Here is a 21,649-nt window from a genome sequence, read left to right on the forward strand (position 1 = left end):
AAAAGAGCCTAGACATCATCTTTCATGAAATTATCAAGGAAAACTGCCCTGAGATTCTAGAACCAGAGGGCAAAATAAATATTCAAGGAATCCACAGAACACCACCTGAAAGAGATCCAAAAAGAGAAACTCCTAGGAATGTTGTGGCCAAATTCCAGAGTTCCCAGGTCAAGGAGAAAATATTGCAAACAGCTAGAAAGAAACAATTCAAGTATTGTGGAAATACAATCAGGATAACACAGGATCTAGCAGCTTCTACATTAAGGGATTGAAGGGCATGGAATAGGATATTCCAGAAGTCAAAGGAACTAGGACTAAAACCCAGAATCACCTACCCAGCAAAACTGAATATAATACTTCAGGGGAAAAATTGGTCTTTCAATGAAATAGAGGACTTTCAAGCATTCTTGATGAAAAGACCAGAGCTGAAAAGAAAATTTGACTTTCAAGCACAAGAATGAAGAGAAGCATGAAAAGGTAAACAGCAAAGAAAAGTCATAAGGGACTTACTAAAGTTGAACTGTTTACATTCCTACATGGAAAGACAATATTTGTAACTCTTGAAACTTTTCAGTATCTGGGTACTGGGTGGGATTACACACATACACATGCACACACGCACACACACATAGAGACAGTGCACAGAGTGAATTGAAGAGGATGGGCTCATATCTTAAAAAAATGAAATCAAGCAGTGAGAGAGAAATATATTGGGGGAAGAAATGGAATGGGGCAAATTATCTCATAAAAGAGGCAAGCAAAAGACTTATTAGTGGAGGGATAAAGAGAGGAGGTGAGAGAAAAACATGAAGCTTACTCTCATCACATTCCACTAAAGGAAGGAATAAAATGCACACTCATTTTGGTATGAAAACCTATCTTACAATAGAGGAAAGTGGGGGATAAGGGGATAAGCAGGGTGGGGGGGATGATGGAAGGGAGGGCATGGGGAGGAGGGAGCAATTTGAGGTCGACAGTCATGGGGAGGGACAGGATCAAAAGAGAGAATAGAAGTAATGGGGGACAGGATAGGATGGAGGGAAATATAGTTAGTCTTATACAACACAACTATTATGGAAGTCATTTGCAAAACTACACAAATTTGGCCTATATTGAATTGCTTGCCCTCTAAAGGGAAGGGGTGGGGAGGGAGGGAGGTAAAGAAGTTGGAACTCAAAGTGTTAGGAACAACTGTCGAGTAATGTTCTTGCCACTAGGAAATAAGAAATACAGGTAAAGGGGTATAGAAAGTTATCTGGCCCTTCAGGACAAAAGAGAAGATGGAGACAAGGGCAGAGAGGGATGATAGAAGAGAGAGCAGATTGGTGATAGGGGCAATTAGAATGCTTGGTGTTTGGGGGGGGAGGGGACAAAAGGGGAAAAAATTTTGAACCCAAAATTTTGTTAAAATGAATGTTAAAAGTTAAATAAATTAATTAATTTTTTAAAAAAGAGAGAATTAAGGAAACAAGAGTGTGTATTTAAGGTGAGCCTGTGGGAATAAGACTTGCAAATATTGGCTTAAAAGAGAGTGGATCAGAAATGCAAAAGAAATAAAACTAAAATTCATGCTATCAAGAAAGATAAACAGGGAAGCTATATTGTTCTTAAAGGAACTTTGACAATGAGCTAGTATCAACCCTTAACATATATGTCCTAAATAGCATGGCATTTAAATTCATAAAGGAAAAGTTGCCTGAATTAGAAAGACAGATAGATGGTAACAAAAATTATTTTAGCCTTTCATGTTACTCCCTTGGTTGGACAAATCTAAAAAAGATGAATTTAACAAATGATGTAAAACTGAAAAATCAGAACATTAAGTGTCCAGGGCTTTCTACACTAATTTAAATCTCCCAGGCTCCCTACACTAACTTTCCCTCCCTGGGCTTTGCTTGGAATCTTACCTCAAGATCTAAGTCTTTGTTGGTCCTCAGGCGTCCCTGGCCCCTCCTGTGGGGGAGGGGAATAACTAGACAGAGCACCCGAGTTGGCAGCTGCACACACTTTAATGGCTACATCACTCTCCCCGGGATCCCCCCAATGCTCCAGTATATCTTTAGGCACCCAAGCTCCTCCCATGTTCCTCCCCGTAGGCGGAGCCTACCCTGTTACTGAGGCGTTCCCAGTACCTCGTAGCTTACTAGACCAGTTAGCAAGCTATGTAAGCAGGTTGACACCTCCAGGTGTCTCAACTTTCCATACAGGAGGCCATGGTCCAGAGCTGGGCCCCAACATTAAGAACTGAAAGACTTAAGGCATCTTAATAGAAACATTCAAGAATACCCATTTTTCTCAGCACCAGGTGTTACCTTTACAAAAGCATATCCTGGGATAGAAGAATTATAAACAGATTTTTAAAAAGCAGAACTATTATGCTTCATTTACTAGATTATATCACTATATTAGAAATAAAAGGTAAAGATGTTGACCTAAACTTCGACTTACCAATGACAATTTAAACAAAGAGTAGCTCAAATAATAAATTGCAAGAATAAAAAAATCTATGTGAAAGAGAATGATAACAGTGAGACAGTGCACCCAAATTATTGGGATGTGGATAAAGCAGTAATTTAGGAAAAAAATATATATCTCTGCTATTATACATTAACAAAATGGAAAAAGAAAGGATTGATAAACAGAATATACTTTTTAAAAATTAATGAACTTCTGGCTAACTTGATCAAAAAAAAGAAAAATTATTAAAATGAACAAGATAAAATCACAAAAATGGAAGAACTGAAATAAGTGTTAGAACCTATAATGCATAATTCTGTGCCAGTGGAACTGAAAATTGAAGAAGAAATGGAAGGTTATCTGTAAATATATATATATATATATATATATGTATATATATATATATATGTAATAATAAAATAAATATAAATAAAAAATCACACCCAATCTAACAGAATATGAAATAGATTTTAAACAATCCCTTGCTTTAAAGATGAAGGGAATAGGGAAGTTCTTGTCCAGGGTCATATCTTAACTGTTTGAGAGAAGTTTTGAATTCAGATCTTTCTGACTCCCAACTCCAACATTAATACTGCCTCTCTGCCTCTCGAATTGTTTTTAATTAGAGCTTCACAACTCTCTTTTGTATTAGAGGTATCATCCTCATTGTACAGGTAAATAAAAAACCAAAATTCAGAAGAGTGTAAAGTAACTTGCCCAGAGTTGCACGGCTCTAAGTAGAAGTAGAACCTAAGTCTTCCTGCCACAAGCTTAGTGTTTTCAACCATGCCATACTGCCTCCCTAATGACAAAATGAAGAATGCTGAGAGATAGGAAAATTCAGTGAATGATACCTCTGAAAGTGAATGTGAACACAGTGTCTAGAGGGGAGTGATTAATTTATTATGTATTATGGAAGATTAAGGAGAATAAGAAATTTAAAAAGGCTATTAGATTTGTTGATAAAACAGGTTGTTGGTGACTTTTGACCTAGAGTAGTAGGTAGGAAAAATCTGGACTTCAAGGGGAATCCAAGTGATTAATACTTTCTTAAGAGTCTTGTAATTGAAGGACACTAAAAATAAGATGGTGCCTGGATGGGAGTAGAAAGTACAAGGAAAGTGTTTTTGATTTTGTTTTGTTTTCATATCAGGCAGACCTAGTTGCTAAGTGGGAAAAACTCAGTAGAAAATGTGAGACTGAAGATACCAGAGAGTAGGGATGATTGCTATACCAGGATCTTGGAGGAGGCAAAAGGGAATGGGATCTAGAACACATTTTGTGGGATTATCCCGAGTAGGATGTTAGTCAATCATTTCTTCTGCAATCTGAGGAAGGAGAGAAGACTAAATCATAATGCTGAGATATTTGGAAGAATGGAAGAGGGGGAATTAAGGGGGTTCCAATTGTATAGTATGTTCTCAATGAAGAGGGATACTCAGTGCTTTGCAGCATTGGGGTTAGGGCTTGAGGTGAAGGGATATGTTTTAGAGCATTTGTTGCAGGGAATGAAATAAATTGCTACGAGTTGAACAGGTTTTCATATTCAGATGGCATTGTGAAGGAGGAACCTACCTTTACCGCTTTTATTCTAGATCCATAGTACTAATCTGGAAAGAACACTAGATTGAATAGTCACCAAGAAAATACGAGGAGGGGCGGAGCCAAGATAGCAGAGTTGGAGCAGCTACTCACCTAAGCTCTAACACAAACTCCTTCAGATACCTTTAAAAAGAGAATCTGAATGGATTTTGGAGGGGCAGAATCCAATAGGAGACACATTGTGGCAGATTTCCAGCCCAGGACAGACTGGAAGGTCAACAGGAAGGATCTTTTGCACAGGGCTGGAGGAGTGCACAATCCTCAGGCTGTACCAGCACATTCTGAGGCATTGGCCACACTGCAGAATCTCAGGCATATCAGCCCAGGACGGGAGTTCGGTGGGACTGGGCAAGAGAGAGCCACAGAGCCCCAGGTAACTGCAGCAGCTGCTCGTGAGACTATCAGCCCACAAATTAAAGGTCTGTAAGTCACTTACTTGAATTTCTGGGAGCCAAGACGGCAGAGTGGTCCGTAAATGCTCTATCCCTCCCCTTGTTGATCTTAAAAAACCCATAGAATATTTCCCCAGAAAAAAACCTGGAACAGTGGGATCAGCTGAAGGGGCAAACAGTCTCATAGCCCATGAGGCTAGGAATATTGCACAGGTGGGGTTCCTCTTGTTGTGGTTGAAGAGGACCAGTATGTGTCCAGAAGTATCTTAGACAACCCCACCTCAGCAAAGTTGTAGGAGATTCTGAGCCCCAGGGGGTGGAGCCCGCAACTGCCAACACCAGGACCCCAAGCAGGAATAGGGAGACACTAGTGCAAATACTAGTTCACCAAGCACTGAACCTGCCTGTGCTCAGGAAAGAAGACATCCTGTGGCCAGACCACAGCTAGCTTGAGAGTAACTCTGGAGAAACTCAGACTTCAGTTTCCTCTGATTTGGCACATCAACCACCTCAGCAGCAGGTAAGCTACAGCATTCTAGCCTCTAGTTGAAAGAACCAGAGGCTACAGTACACAAAACCTCAAGTTCTAAGCACAAGAAAGGTGGGACAGAGCCCCCTGTGCCCCAGAAGCAGAGATCCACTTTAAAAGCCAGGAAAAGGGCAATCATCATGAGCAAGAAACAAACCAGAGAAGATAAGACCATAGAATCTTTCTGTGGGGACAAGGACCAAAACACAAATACCAAAGAGGTCAGCATTGAGACTGTACTCTCATCTGAAACTTCAGAAGAGACTATGAACTGGTCTCAAGCCCAAAGAGCATTCCTGAAGAGCTCAAGAAGGATTTTAAAAGCCAACTTCAAGAAGTGGAAAAAAAACTAGCCAGTGATTTTAAAATAGAATTTAAAAGGAAAATTGGATAAATGGAAAAGGAAGTAAAAAAACGAACTGGAGAAAATAACTCCTTTAAAGGAAGAGTTGGACAGATGAAAAAAGAGATGCAAAAGTTAACTGAAGAAAACAATTTGATAAAAATTAGAATTGGGCAAGTAGAAGCTAACGACTGTATGAGACATCAAAAATCAGTCAAATGGATTCTAAAGAATGAGAATTATTGCTGTACCAGAAAGTCATGAAAAAAAGAGTCTAGACAATATCTTCCAAGAAATCATCAAGGAAGACTGCCCAGAAGTTCTAGATCCAAGGGGCCAAATAGTCATCAGAAGAATCTACCGTTGACCTCCTGAAAGGGATCTCAAACTAAAAATACCAAGGAATACCATTACCAAATTCCAGAACTATCAAATGAAGGAGAAAATACTGCAGGCAGCCGGAAAGAAACAATTCAAATATTGAGGAGCTACAGTCAGGGTCACAGAGGACTTTGCAGCTTCTACATTAAAAGATTGAAGGGATTGGAATATGATATTCCATAAAGCAAAGGAGCTGGGACTACAACCAAGGATCATTTACCCAGCAAATTTGAGCATAATATTTTAGACAAGGAGATGGATATTCTATGACATGAGGGATTTCCAGACCTTCCTGTTGAAAAAGCCAGAGCTCAATAGAAAATTCAATCTTCAAGCGCAGGTCTCAAGAGAGGCATAAAAAGGTAAACAGGAAAAAAAACAACTTGTTATTCAATATGGGCAAACTGTTTACATCCCTACAAGGGAAGATGATACTTGTTAATCTTGAGAATTGTGTATTTATTATGATATGCAAAAGGGATATACATAGATAGAGGGAGTAGGTATAAAGTAAATGATGTGATGATAAAAATGTGATTTAAGGGTGCGAAGAGATGTGAAAAGGAGGAGGCAGAACAAGGTAAATTATGTCACAGGAAGAGGTACAAAAATGTATTACAGTAGAGGGAAAGAAGGGAGGGAGATGAGCATTGTTTGAGATTTATTCTCATCTGATTTGGTTCAAGGAGAGAACAACAAACTCAGTTAAGTATAGAAATCTAACTAGCTCTATAGGCAGTAGGAGGGGAAGGGGGAAAGAAAAGGGAGGGGAGGCTAAAAGCAAGGGAAGAAGTAGTCAGGGAAAAGGGGAGTAAAAGGAAGTGGGGTTGAAAGAAGGGAGGGAAGACCAAGGGAGGTGGTGGTTAAAAATTAAAACTATTGTGGAGGAGATGGGAGAACTAAAAACATAAACGGAGAGAAAGACACAGATAGTAATCATAACTACATAATTACATAAACTGTAATTTGAATGGGATGAACGCTCCAATAAAATGGAGGCAGATAGCAGAATGAATTAAAATCGATAATCCTACAATGTGTTGTTTACAAGAAACACATCTGAAATGGGGTGGGAGGAGATACACACTGGGTAAAGGCAAAAGGTTGGAGCAGAATATGTTGTACTTCACCTGATTTGAAAAAAGCAGGGGTGGCAATTCAGTCTCAGACAAAGCAAAAGCAGAAATAGATCTAATCAGAAGAGATAAGAAAGGATGCTATATTCTGCTAAAGGGCACCATAGACAGTAAAGCAGTGTTATTACTAAACATATATGCTCCAAGTAGTATAGCATCCAAATTCTTTTTTTTATATATATTTTTATTTTGTAATGTTTAACAATCACTGCCATACAATTGCGATTTTATCCCTCCCCACCTACTCCCCACTACCCCCCTCCCTCCCCACGACTGCATACAATTCTGTATAGATTCTACATATACTTTCCTATTGAGTATATTTTCACTATAGTCATGCTATGTAGTCAGACTAAGATAAATGAAAGAAATCGTATAACAAATCAGAACATGATACACAAACATATACACATACACAAACATGATCTGCTACAATATGTGAGTGACTTCCATATTTCTCTCTCTGAGTGTGGCAGGCATTTTGCCTTGAGATCCTCCATTGGGATTTTTTTTTTTTTTTTGGTAAGAAGTTCTTGTGTTATTACAAAAATCTAAGTCTACCAGAAAAAACTCTCACACACTGTGGTTGTTGCTGTGCACAAAGTTCTCCTGGTTCTGCTCCTTTCACTCAGCATCAGGTCATATAAGTCCTTCCAGGCCTCTCTGAAGTCTTCTTGTTCATCATTTCTTATGGCACAATAGTACTCCATTACATTCATATACCATAATTTATTCAGCCGTTCCCCAATTGATGGACATCCCCTTGACTTCCAGTTTTTGGCAACTACATAGAGTGCTGCTATAAATATTTTTGTACATGTGGGACCCTTTCCCATTTTTATGATCTCTTGGGGATATAGTCCTAGTAGCGATATTGCTGGGTCAAAGGGTATGCACATTTTTGTAGCCCTTTGGGCATAGTTCCAAATTGCTCTCCAGAATGGTTGGATGCGCTCGCAGCTCCACCAACAATGAATTAGTGTTCCAACTTTCCCACATCCTCTCCAGCATTTATCATTTTCTTGTTCTGTCATGTTTGCCAATCATATAGGTGTGATGTGGTACCTCAGAGTTGTTTTGATTTGCATAGCATCCAAATTCTTAGAGGAGAAGTTAAGGGAGTTACAGGAAGAAATAGACAGCAACACTATACTAATGGGGGACCTCAACTTCCCCCTGTCTGAACTTGATAAATCTAACTTCAAAATAAACAAGAAGGAAGTGAAGGAGGTGAATAGAACTCTGGAAATGGTAGTTGCCATAGATCTCTGGAGAAAATAGAATGGAGATAGGAAGAAATATACGTTTTTCTCAGTGGTACATTGCACAAAAACAAAAATTGACCATGTACTAGGGCTTAAAAACCTCACAATCCAGTGCAGAAAGGCAGAGATAGTCAATGCATCCTTCTCAGAACATAATGCAATAAAGTATGTAATAAAAGACCATGGAAAGATAAACCGGAAATTAATTGGAAACTAAATAATCCTAAAGAATGAATGGGTGAAACAACAAATCATAGAAATAATCAGCTTCATTCAAGAGAATGACAATAATGAGACAATGTACCAAATCTTGTGGGATACTACAAAAGCAATTCTTAGATGAAATTTTATATCTTTGAATGCCTACATAAATAAAATAGAGAAAGAGGAGATCATTGAATTGGGCATGCAGCTGAAAACGCTAGAAAAAGAACAAATTGAAAATCCCCAAGTAAATACCAAATTAGAAATACTGAAAACCAAAAGAGAGATTAATAAAATTGAAAGTAAGAAAACTGTTGAACTATTAAATAAAACTAAAAGCTGGTTTTATGGAAAACAAAAAGCCAATAACTTTGATAAGCCTTTGATCAATTTGATTAAAAAAAAGAAAACCAAATTACCAATATGAAAAATGAAAAGGGTGAACTCACCTGCAATGAGGACTAAATTAAAACAATAATTAGAAATTACTTTCCCAACTGTATGCCCATAAATTCAGCGATCTAAATGAGATGGATGGTTATTTTTAAAAATATAAATTGCACGCATTAACAGAAGAGGAAGTTGAATACTTAACCCCATTTCAGAAAAAGAAATTGAACACACCATCAGTGAACTCCCTAGGAAAAAAATCTCCAGGGCCAGGTGGATTTACAAGTGAATTCTATCAAATATTTAAAGAAGAGTTAGTTCCAATACTATATAGACTATTTGGCAAAATTGGGTGAGAAAGAGCACTACCAAATTCTTTTTATGATAAAGATATGGTTCTGATACCTAAACCAGGAGGAGCCAAAACAGAGAAAGAAAATTATAGACCAATTTCTCTAATGAATATAGATGCAAAAATTTTAAATAAGATGTTAGCAAAAAGGATACAGCAACTTATCACAAGAATAATACATTATGATAAGGTAGTATTTATACCAGGAATGCAAGACTGATTTAATATTAGGAAAATTGTTAGCATTATTGATCTTATCAACAACAAAACTAAAAGAAACCACATGATTATCTCAATAGATGCAGAAAAAGCTTTTGACAAAATACAATTCCCATTCCTATTTAAAACACTGGAGAACATAGGAATAAATAAAATTTTCCATAAAATAATAAGCATCGAAAACCATCAGCAAGCATTATATGTAATGAGGATAAGCTGGATGCATTTCCAATAAGATCAAGGGTGAAACAAGGACGTTCATTATCAACACTGTTACTCAATATGGTACTAGAAATGCTAGCTTTAGCAACAAGGGAAGAAAAAGAAATTGAAGGAATTAGACTAGGCAAAGAAGAAACTAAGTTATCACTCCTTACAGATGATATGATGATATACTTAGAGAATCAAGTAAAAAACTACTTGAAATAATGAACAACTTTGGCAAAGTTGCAGGTTACAAAATAAACCCACATAAATCTTCAGTATTTTATATTACTAAGAAAGCCCAACAGCAAGAGATAAAAAGAGAAATCCCATGTGTAGTAAACACTATAAAATATCTGGGCGTCTGCCTGCCAAAATAAACCCAAGGAGTATATGAACGCAATTACAAAACACTTTTCCCACAAATAAAGTAGCTCTAAGTAAGTGGAAAAACATCAGTTGCTTATGGGTAGGCCAAGCTAATGTAATAACAAATATAATAAAAATGACAATTCTACCGGAATTAATTTACTTTTTCAGTGCCATACCAATGAAATAATTGTCATACCAACCAGATAATTATTTTCTAGAGCTAGAAAAAAGTATCAGAATTCATCTGGAAGAATAAAAGGTCCAGAATATCAAGGGAACTAATGAAAAGAAATTCTAGGGAAGGCTGCCTAGCCCTGGCAGATCTCAAATTGTATTATAAAGCAGCAATCATCAAAACCACTTGGTACTGGCTAAGAAGCAGAGGTGTAGACCAGTGGAATAGGTTAGATACTCAAGACACAATAGTCAATGAATATAGCTATCTACTGTTTGATAACTTGAACGATCCTAACTTCTGGGAAAAGAACTCAGTGTTTGACAAAAATTGCTGGAAACACTGCATTACAGTGTGGAGGAAACTGGGCATAGACCAATGCCTGACACCATATACAAGAATAAAGTCCAAATGGATACGTGGGCTAAGTATAAAGACAGGTTCTATAAACAATTTAGGGGAGCAAGGAATAGTGTATTTGTCAGATTTATGGAGAATGGAGAAATTTTTGACCAAAAAGAGAGAACATTATGAAGTGTGAAATGGATAGTTTTGATTACATTAAATTGAAGAGGTTTTGCACAAATACAAACCCAATGCAACCAAGATGAGGAGGAAGGCAAAAACTGGGCAAGAATTTTTGTAACTAGTGTCTTTGATAAAGGCCTCCTTTCCAAAATATATAGAGAACTGAGTCAAATTTGCAAGAATACAAGTCATTCCCCAATTGATAAATGATCAAATGATATGAACAGGCAGTTTTCAGAGGAAGAAATTAAAGTTATCTATAGTCATATTTGAAAAATGCTGTAAATCACTTGATTAGAGAGATGTAAATCAAAACAGCTCTGTGGTACCATGTCATACGTATCAGTTTGGCTAACATGACAAATAGGAAGATGATAAATGTTGGAGAAGATATGTGAGAGTTGCAACATTAATTCAGTGTTGCTGGAGCTGTGAGCTGATCCAACCATTCTAGAGAGCATTTTGGAATTATGCCAAAAGGAATCCAAAAATGTGCATATTCTTTGACCCAGCAATATTGCTTCTAGGACTGTATCCCCAAGAGAATATAAAAATGGGAAAGGGTCCCACATGTACAAAATATTTATAGCAGCACTCTTTGTAGTGGCCAAAAATTGGATATCAAGGAGTACTAACTAATCAAGTGGGGAATGGCTGAACAAGTTTTGGTATATGAATGTAATGGAATACTACTGCACTATAAGAAATACTGAACGGGAACACTTCAGAGAGGCCTGGAAGGACTTATATGAATTGATGCTGAGTGAAAGGAGCAGAACTGGGGGAACTTTGTACATAGCAACAACCACAGTGTGTGAGGAATTTTTCTGGTCGGCCCAGTCCTTCGTAGCAGTGCAAGGACCTAAAAAATTTGCAATGGACTTTTGAGGCAGAACACCATCAACATCTGGAGAAAGAACTGTGGAATTGGATTGCAGAATGAAGCAGACTATTTTCTCTTGTATTATGTTTTGTTTTGTTTTCTGGTTTCTCCCATTCATTTTAATTCTTTTATGCAACATTACTAAGGTGAAAAATTTATTTAATAGGAATGTATGTGTAGAACCTATATGAGATTGCATGCCCTCTCAGGGAGGTAGTTGGGAAGGAGGGGGAAAATCTAAGATATATGGAAGTGATAGGAGAACACTGAAAACAAAATAATTGAAAAAATATATAGAGGAAGAAAACAACAAGGTCCTTCATTTGGTCCAGGATTGCACAAAAAGATAGTCAAAGGTTGTGGATACTGGACGAGAGGGATCTTGTCATAGAAATCAGTATGAGTATGGGTAAACAAAACAGAAGTTGTCTGAAAAAATATTTTAGGCTTAGAAGACCTTAGAAGCAAGGAGCTGGAAGACTACAAAATGCATAGTTCAGGGAAAGTAGAACCCAGAGGCAGCAACCTCGGAAAACTCAGTCAGAAACATACAAAGCCTGACCATCCCATTTATAGGGGTATTATAAGGTTTAAAGTTTAACCCTGGTGCCGCGTTCGAAATCAAGAACTAAGGATATATAAGTAAAGATATAAATAACAAGAAGAAATAGTAAAAATATAACCCAGAAGAAGAAAATGAGCTCCATTGTAACTGTAAGCAGTACCTGGGGCAGGGTGAACAATGGATTCATAGCAAGTGCTATGAGCACTAAGAAATGAAGCAAAATTTATGAGTATTAGAACAAAATTTGAAGATCAGAAAAAAAAAAAAGAATGCTACAAGATGTTCAGTAATTAAACAACTGACCTGCAAAATAGGTCAAGGAGAAATAATTTCACAAGCAGGTTTCTAGAAAATCATGACCAAACTCTCCACTCCCCCCAGATGCCATATTTGAAAAAAACAAAACAAAACAAACTATATTCAGGAGATACCCAGAAAGAAAACTATAGGGCCAAGTGAAAATAGAATCATTCTACCAATCACTTACTGAAAGAAACACCCAGTAATGTCTTGCCCAAAATTCAGAGGTTCCAAATCACTTGGAAAAAAATACTGCAACCATCCAGAAAGCATTTGAGTAGTTAGGAGTCACAGTCATGATACACAGTACCTAGCAACTCATGATATAAAGGATCAAAGACCTATGAATGTCTCATTCCAAAAGAAAATAAAGCATTACGATAAAAAAATCATTTAGCTTCCATGATAAAATATAACCATGGCAGGGCAGGGAAGGTGGCAGCAGGGTGGATAGTGAGGAATAGACCTTTCATGGGATAGTAGAGTGTCAAGCATCCTGTACCAAAATACCAAAACTGAGTAGATACCTAGAAATGATAACACAGGAATCATGAAATCTAAAAAACAAATACATTTGAGCAATAGAAAGGGGCCAAATAATGTGAAATGTTCACATTCTAATAGGAAAAGAAAAGAAACAAGAATCCCTTTAAAATCCTAATGATTTGTTTCATTTTTTAAAAAAATTTATTTTCTTATTAGCTATCTTCTCCCATCCCCCTCCAAAAAAAGAAACCCACAAGGAAGTAATAAGAGTCAAGAAACAAAGAAAATGAAAAAAAAATGCTTTAATCACACTCAGGGTTCTTGAGTTCTCTGAAGTTGGATAACACTTTTTATCGTGGGATCTTTGGAATATTCTCACATCATTTCCTTGGTCAGAATAGCTAAATCTTTCACAGTAGACTATCCTTATAATATTGCGTTTACTGTATACAATGTTCTGCTTGTTCTGCTCTGTTCACTTCACTTTGCATTAATTCATGTAAGTCTTCCCAAGTTTTTGGAAGCTATTCTGCTTTATCTTTTCTTGTAGTAGAATCCTAATGATTTTTCAAGAGTTATAGAGGGAATTAAATAAGACTAACAGATGGGCAGTGTTTTTGTAGTATTTGGATGGTATTAAGAGAAGGAAAAAATGTGGTGAGCAAAGGAATATTGGAAGAAAAGAGGGAAGGATAATTATTTCTTACAGTTGAGTTTCATGAGAAGTGTATTCAAAAAATGGAAGGAAGATGGGGAACTAGCATCATATGAACCTCACTTTATTTGAACTGGGAAAAAGAGAATTTCATAAACTTCCCATCTGGTGTGGGTTCACACACAATTGGGAGAGATGATTGCTTAAGAGGTATGGTTGGGTAAAAAAATTTCTGCCCTATAAGGTGAATTATATAGGGAAAATTAAAAATAACAAAAAAGAGAGCTAATGATTGATTGGTAAGAGAGCAAGATGACAAAGTGGAGTGGAAGCAGATTTCTTCCATTATATGCCACTAGTGTTGATCATATTCTTTATCTTTCACCATCTTCTTTGCAAAGAGAGAATGCAGAGAGGGATCAAAGAGGAGAAAAAAAGTTTGAAGGAAATAGAATGAATCATCCCTTTGAACATTTATGAGAATTGTATAAAATGGGAAGGTAAAACATTGGATTAGAAAACAATTCTACAATATGTTTTTTCAAGAAATAAATTTGAAACAAAGATTCATATACATTTAAAATAATGTTTCAGGTGAGCTCAGGAAAGTAAAAATAGCTTTCATGGTCTCAGAAAAGGCAATTATAAAAATAGATGTAGTTAAAAGAGATAGTACAGGAGAGTTTTATTATGTTTGGGGGCACCATAGGCAATGAAATAATATCCAATACTTTATGTATATATATGTGTATATATATATATATATATATATATATATATATATATATTAAATTGCATCTTAATTTTTAAAGGAAAATTGCTTGAATTAGGGAAAGAAGTAGACTACAAAATTGTAATAAATGCCAACCTTTATGTACCCTTTTTTGGATCAAGGCAAATTTAACTATAAGATAAGCAATAGCAAAGTTAAGGACTTTCTCAGATCTTTTGAAGTTTCATATTCTGCATCTGCCAGTTATCAAGTGAGACTCGAAAAGAAAATAGACATTTTTCACCTTTGCTGTATAGTTTATGAAAATTGATGGTGTTCTGAGTTATAGAGCCTCATAAACAAATGTGAGAAAAAGGTCATTGATGATCTTGAAAAGAGTTTGATAGATATGAGTGTGAGAAGCCAAATTGCCGAGGGTTACAAAATAAGAAGAAAGGGAATAGAATTGCATAGTGTAGACACCTTTCTCAAAGAATTCAGATGAGAAGAGGATGAGAGGTGTAGGATGTTAGCAAATAGAAATGATTAGATCAAATGAAATTATTTTAGGGATGAGAAAGATACATTTCAATTCCAGTTGTAAAATTATGTAGTCTTATGTCCCTGGTCCTTGGTATATTCCCTCTGTACTCATGGTGAGATGAGAAAGGAAAAAGCTTCTTTTTTTTAAAAGATAATACAATGACTTTTAAAAATAAATTTTCATTAATGAATGAATGAACCAAAAAGCTTTTATTAAATGCTTATTATGTACAAAGCTTTTACAATAGCTATGGATGCTAGTCTGGTAGTGTGGGGAACACTGATATTTCTAGGGCTCTTGATCTCAGAGTCCTAGACTTTCTTTATTCAAGCCCAAGGGAAAGTCATACTTAAGGTGTTGCCAGTAGATGACTCATCTGGACCATGGTATCTCCCTGTGTGAGCCACACTACAGGTATGTTTGCTAGTATATCCTTCCCCCTTTCACTTTTCTGTTGTATCAAAGAATTAAAAATAAGAAAGTTCAGTAAAACTAACACTGCAAAACTTAACATGCTATATTCCATCATGTGCTCTTATTTGTAGCTAAGATTGTCATTATAAGTTTGCATCATTCTGTTTTTATTTATTTATTTTTAACAAGCATTAATTGCTAGGGATACAAAGAAATAGGAAAAAAAGTCTCTGCTCTCCAGGAATATACATTCTAATGGGGGAGGCATCATATAGAAATAAGAACGTAGCGGACAAGTATAGACTAAAAGAGTAGTCTGGAGTTAAATCTTTAAGGAAGCCCAGGATTCTAAGAGATTGGGAGGGAAAACATTCCAGGCATGGATTAACAGCCTGTGCCAAGGCTTAGAGACAGGAGATGTAATGTCATTTAGGAAGCATGGCAAAGGAGTATGCAAAGGGAATGCAGTGTAAGAAGATGGGAAAGGGAGGAAGGCACCAGGTTGTAAAAAGTTTTAATGTCAAACAATATGTCAAACTTTGAATTTGATCCTGGAGGTGATAGGGAGCCACAGGAATTTATTGACCCAGAACATAACATGGTGAGACTTACTCTTTAATTAAATCTCTTTGGCTATGTGGAGGATGGATTAGAATGATGAGGAACTTGAGGCAAGAAGATGATAGCTGTTCTACTAATCCAGGCAAGAGATAATCAGGGTTGAACTAGTGGTGGCTGTGTGAATGGAAAGAAGGGGATCTATGGGACAGATATTGTAGAGAAAGAAATTTCAAGATTGGTCTTGGTTTGTAGGCTTTTCAAGTTGAAGAATTTGCCATCACTGAGGTAACTGACCATGACGTCAAAGTGGAAGGAGTGTGGGTGCATGATTTTCTGTTTGCAGATGGTTGTGCATTCAGTGCAGCCTCTGAAGCTGAGATGCAACAAAGTATGGATCAGTTCTCTGCTACTTGTGCTAATTTTGGCCTAACAGTTAACACCAAGAAAACACAGGTGCTCCATCAGCCACCACCACACCATACGTATGTGGAACCATCGGATACAGCAAATGGAGAAGTTTTGAATGCTGTGGATAAGTTCACTTACTTTGGCAGAATACTCTCCAGGAATGTACACATTGATAATGATGTTGATGGATGCGTTGCCAGAGGTAGCTCAGTATTTTGGAGGCTCCAAAGGAAAGTATGGGATAGAAAAGCTAATAGATGGACTAACAAACTGAAGGTCTTACAGAGCTATTGTGCTGGTCTCATTTTGTATGCCTGTGAAACCTGGACAATATACCAGCAGTATGCCAGGAAACTGAATCAGTTCCATTTGAATTGTCATAGGAATATTCTGAAAAGTACCTGGCGGTGAAGATGCCAGACACTGAGGTCTTTTCTCGAACTAAACTGCCAAGCATTCAGATTCTGCTTCAGAGAGTGTAACTCCAATAGGTTGGCCACTTTGTTTGAATGCAAAATGTATGCTTTGCCAAAAAGACTTTTATGAAGAATTCACACAGGGCAAGTGTTCATGTGGTTAGAAGTGATACAAGGATGCTCTCAAGATCTTAAGAACTTTGCAGTTGATTTATGACAGGGGAGACAGTGGCATAGGACCGTTCAGCATGGTGTGCCCTCATCAGAGAAGGTTCTGTGCTCTATGAACAAAGCAGAATTGAAGTAGCTTAAAAGAAATGCAAGATGCACAAATTTAGAAAATCAACCCCAAATGTTCACATGGACTATTTGTGCCCAACCTATGGTAAAACATTCCAAGCTCGTATTGGTCTGATCAGCCGCAGTCGGACACACTGAACCTTGACTCTAGCATAATGATGACATTTTGGTCCTCTTGGACAACGAAAGACAACCAACCAAGATATGGCAATTTACTGGATATGAGGACTAAGTTAGAGAGGAGTAGAGGATGGCTTCATTTAAATTGAGTATTTTTTTCTGGTTCTGTTTATTTCAGTTTGTATCAGTTTTCTTGTCCTTCTGTAGTCTTATTTTGCATTTTTTATGTCATGTATTCCATTATATTTATGTACCTCAACTTGCATACTCATTCCTTTATTGATTGATAGGCACCTATTTTGTTTCCAGTTCTTTTTTATTACAAAAAGCACTGTTATAAATGTGTGTATGTGCACGTGTGTGTGCACATGTGTGCATCCTTTTTGTTTTTGAATCATTTGGGCTATAGCTCTCATAATAGAATTTCTAGGTCAGAAATTATGCCTATTTTAGTTGCTTTCCTCTCGTAGTTCTAAATTGCTTTAATATGATAATTTTCCATAGGTGCTTATTAATTATTAAGTTTATACTTGTACTAACACCTAGAGGAGAATTAACACATAAATAAGAAGATAACTCAGTCCCTTCCATCAAGTTTATAGTTTATATAATCTGACAGTGAAGATGAGATGATAGGTAATAGTTCACATTTTTATAGAGCTTTAAGGTTTTACAATGAACTATCCTGTGAGATAAATAATGCAAGTTCCTGCCCCTATTTTACCTGTAAGAGAAGAGTCATGAAGACTTTCTGGGTCATACAGCTAGTAAATATCAGTTATGCTAATAACTTTAACATCTAGCCCTCTTCTTTTTTCATCTTTTTCTTCCTTTCCTACATTTATTATCATAATTTGTAAGTTCCTTGAAGACTTAAATATTTATCTTTGTATCTTGTCTCCTTTATAACACAGTATATGTACTTAATGTTCTTTGAATGAGAGATATATAGGTTTAGATGGCATATTATGATGGATATATACTTTGTCTTTTTCTTAATGTGGGCATTTAATGTACAAGTTAAGTACTGCAGCTCATTTAGTTATAAAGGTTTGTGATTTTTATTTTTATTTTTATTTCTTTGCTTTAAATTGCAGGTCTGTAGGTGATAAAGTATAAGTCAGATTGTGTGAAGTGATATTTTAATTAAGGAGCATTATGTATGTGCTCACCTTTTGATTTAAATCAGTTGTTCCTTTTTTTTTTTAAAAGCACAAATTATATTCTCTTTCTTGTGTTACCTCATCTACTTAAATAGCTCCTTATGGTTGATAGCCATCTCTGTTTTAATCTTATTACAAATTACTATTTTAACAATGCTAAAAGAAAATTCTGAGATCCATTTTTATAGATTAAATAAGTAGTTTGGCTTAGTCTGAAAACCTAAAACTGGTTCAGTCAGTGGGATGTTGAAGTCCTCTTAAATCTGCCTAGGTTGCAGTTCCTTGTAAATTCTGGGACCAGGCATTAATTAGTAGCTTCAGTGGGGAGCCAGAAGAAATAAGGAATGTTGACATTTTCCCATTGAATGAGTAAGGGAGTATGGTTTAGTTAACTTAGAACAATTTGAGAATAGAAATGTTAAGAGGAGCATTACCTGAAAGGAGAGATTATCCTGAATTATTAAACAGCAGGTTTGCTTCTCCATATGCTTCCTCCCATTATTATGTTATCTGTTACCAGCAAATGAGATTTCTAGAGGGGTTAAAGAAATTGAATAACTTTCAAGACCCCCATCTGAATAAGGTGTTTATTATGACTGGCTGGACTGATTTGACATATTATGAGGCTCGAGAACATTAACAGTACATGTCAACTCAGATAATTAGGAATCATTTGCATAGATTTTATTCCTTTTGAATATCTTCGTGGCATGATGAAAAAATGCCAATTTATGGTAAAAGATGAACTTGTTTTTTATGTTGAAAACGTAAACGTTTTTAATCTGTTTCAGACTCCATTTACTTTTGGCTTGGGTCAGAGAGCACCATATACAACTGGAGAGCATTGTCTTCTTTGTAGAAGTGAACGGAAAGATTCCTCACTTTCAGAGAGTGGGATTAAAAATTCTAGCAAAATGGCACTTTCTACATCTCCTAAAGCAAATAGTATGCTGCATCTTCCACTTTGGGTATGTCCAGACTGTCGAAGAACAGTTGAGAAAGAAGAAAGGCATGCTACCTTGGAACAGTCTCTTATGGTGAGTGTTCCTGGGTGAATAAAGAATATTCTGGAGTATGTTTGGAAATAAATATTCACAACTGTTTTCTTGCTGTTTTTGTGTCTGTTTTACATAATAAATTGTCCAAGAAAGTAAATTACTGCTACGTTTGGCTGTGAGCTGAAGAATCACAATTGTCATGTAAGTGGGGATGAGAAGCACTAAAAAGTAATTCATGAAATCAAGTGTCACAAATTGAATTATTGGAACGAAAATGTTTTATCATTCCACAAACCCCTTAAGGAAATTATTAGTAGGTAAATGCCAGGCATACAAAGATATTTATGACATAAATTCATATATTCTTGGAACTTGCAAGCTAATTGAATGGGGTGGGAAAGGATAATCATGATGAAAAGAAGAATGGGATCAACACGATGTATAGGTATGTAGTGCAGAAAAATGCATTGGATTTAGAATTGAAGGATGTACTTTGTAATCTTGAGTGTTGCTTTTACTATGTGTGATCTTGAACAAGTAACTTCACTTTGTTGGGCCCAGTTTCCTCATTTGGAAAATGAAAACTGTGAACTAAATGATCTCTTAAGGTCCCTTTCAGCCCTAAATCTGTGAACCTGGGAGAACTACTGGCAAAATGCTTTGAGAAAATTTAAGAAGGTGTGGTAGTTTTCATCTGGGAGAGGGTCAGAGAAGGAGAAGCTTCTGAGTTGGGCGTTTCAGGAAAGAGGAACTTCGTCCTGTAGACATGGGGCTTTAAAGATGAATCCATTCCATGCATGTCCAAAGGCCCAGAGATGAAAAGAGGGCAGAGTGAAAACAGAATAACTTCCTATTTCTAGGACCTTGGGCAAGTCACTTGACTGGTTTCAGTTTCAGCATCCATGAAGGGATTGGATTAAATTATTTTTATGGTCCCTTAGTCCTCTGAACCCTTCTAAACTCTTTAAGAAGTGTATAGAATGGGTGAACTGAAAAATTAAGTAAGGGCAAGGTAAAAAAGAATTGAGACAAAATGGAAATAGTACTTGAAGAAATGGAAGATCAATAGAGAAGTGAAAATAAATGCTAGGTTTTTATTGCTGTTATACTTGAAAGACATAAATGGTTATGTTAGAGAGGCTGCTGAATATAGTTGTAAGAGGCCTGAACTCTGGCAGTGAATTGAGGAAAAGAACCCAGGTCTTCTTTCACTTGTTATCTTTGTGAGTTCAACAGGTTACTTGGTGTCTTTAAATCTCAGCATTCTGATGAGCAAAATGACAGGATTTGATTAGATGACTACTGAATTGTTTTTAGCTTAATAGTGCTTTAATTCTAAGAAAGAAGGATAGAGTCAGCCTTAACTTACCACCTTTCAGAATTTCAACTTCATTTTCTTTAATATCAGTATTTGGTCATTGCTTTTATCTGATGAGAGTATTGTCTCCATTTGTCAGTTTTCTACTCCTAGGTAGCTTTTATTCTCATTTTTTCCCTTGTCCATTTATTATTTTTCCAGGTCTTTGTATCTGATCTTTTCTTCAGTTTTTCTAGTTTAGGTTAAACCTATAAGGGTTATTAGTGTTAATCCTAGTTTCTTTTGAAAGAAAACTTGGACTCAATTCATGAAGACCATCAATATGAGATAACTTTTTAAGAAATAGTATTTTGATGTCTGCAAGGATTGGGGGCTGGGAGGTCGAAATTAACTAGACTATTCTAGCCCTTTCTGTCTTAGAGGAAACTTATTCATATGACTCTTGAACTGGTTATTTTTTTCCAAACCTTTTCTTAGTTCATGCTGGGAAGTACTTTGATTCCTCCAAATAAAGAGAACTAGATCTTCCTTCTCCTTTCTTTCCTTCTCCCTCCATAAGGATAAATTGGCTGGACTAAGTAATTACACCCTTTTTACTTGTGTTCCAGTGAATGCATTACCCTTACTAGAAGGGAAAAAGAAAAACAGTTATTGACTCAGCTTTGGTTTCGTCCTTCTTTCACTTTCTTCTTCAAACTTATTCTTTGATGTGATTGGATTGGTTACTTTTATTATTTTTGTATTTTAAAATTTTTTAGTTGATTGCTTTTAGAGAAGCTCTTTATCTTGATATTAGCAGCTGTGCTGCTGTATTCCTAAAAATATTGCCTGCTGTTGGTGGAGGGCAAGTTGAATGTGGGGAGCAGTTAACCAGATATTGGAATATTTCTTGAACTTTAAATAAACATTGTCAGTTGTTAGAGAAACTTTGAGCTGAAAATTCACCTTTTTAGTCTTAAAGTCTAGATTTTAAGAGAATGCTTAAATGGAACTGTAAGGTAAAAACTCCTTATTTTGTATTATGAGGTTTTAATTGTTCTTGTTCAATCATTTAGTCATGTCCTACTCTTCATAATCCTGTGTACCATAGCACACCAGGCCCTTCTTTCCTCCAGTATCTCACAGCGTGTCCAAATTCATGTTTGTTGTTTCCATGATAATATCTGTTCATTTCATCCTCTTCTGTCCCGTTTTCCCTTAGCCTTCAGTCTTTCTCAACATCAGGGTCTTTTCAAGTAAGTTCTGTCTTCTCATTAT

The 21,649-nt window shown here is 36.3% G+C and overlaps 1 protein-coding gene across 4 annotated transcripts in view; it reads left to right on the forward strand.

Moving 5' to 3' along the window:
* The window catches only part of FAM193A (family with sequence similarity 193 member A), a 239,203-nt gene that overhangs the window by 108,109 nt on the left and 109,445 nt on the right, over nucleotides 1-21,649 (forward strand). For all 4 annotated transcript variants that reach the window (XR_011969424.1, XM_072620044.1, XM_072620047.1 and 1 more), the window contains exon 3: nucleotides 18,868-19,113. Coding sequence is in view for 3 of the 4 variants with exons in the window: in XM_072620044.1 (XP_072476145.1) it covers nucleotides 18,868-19,113 (246 nt within the window). In the remaining variant the exon portion in view is untranslated. The remainder of the gene's footprint in view (nucleotides 1-18,867; nucleotides 19,114-21,649) is intronic.

This window comes from Notamacropus eugenii, chromosome 6 (assembly GCF_028372415.1).
Source record: "Notamacropus eugenii isolate mMacEug1 chromosome 6, mMacEug1.pri_v2, whole genome shotgun sequence".
Lineage (NCBI taxonomy): Eukaryota > Metazoa > Chordata > Mammalia > Diprotodontia > Macropodidae > Notamacropus > Notamacropus eugenii.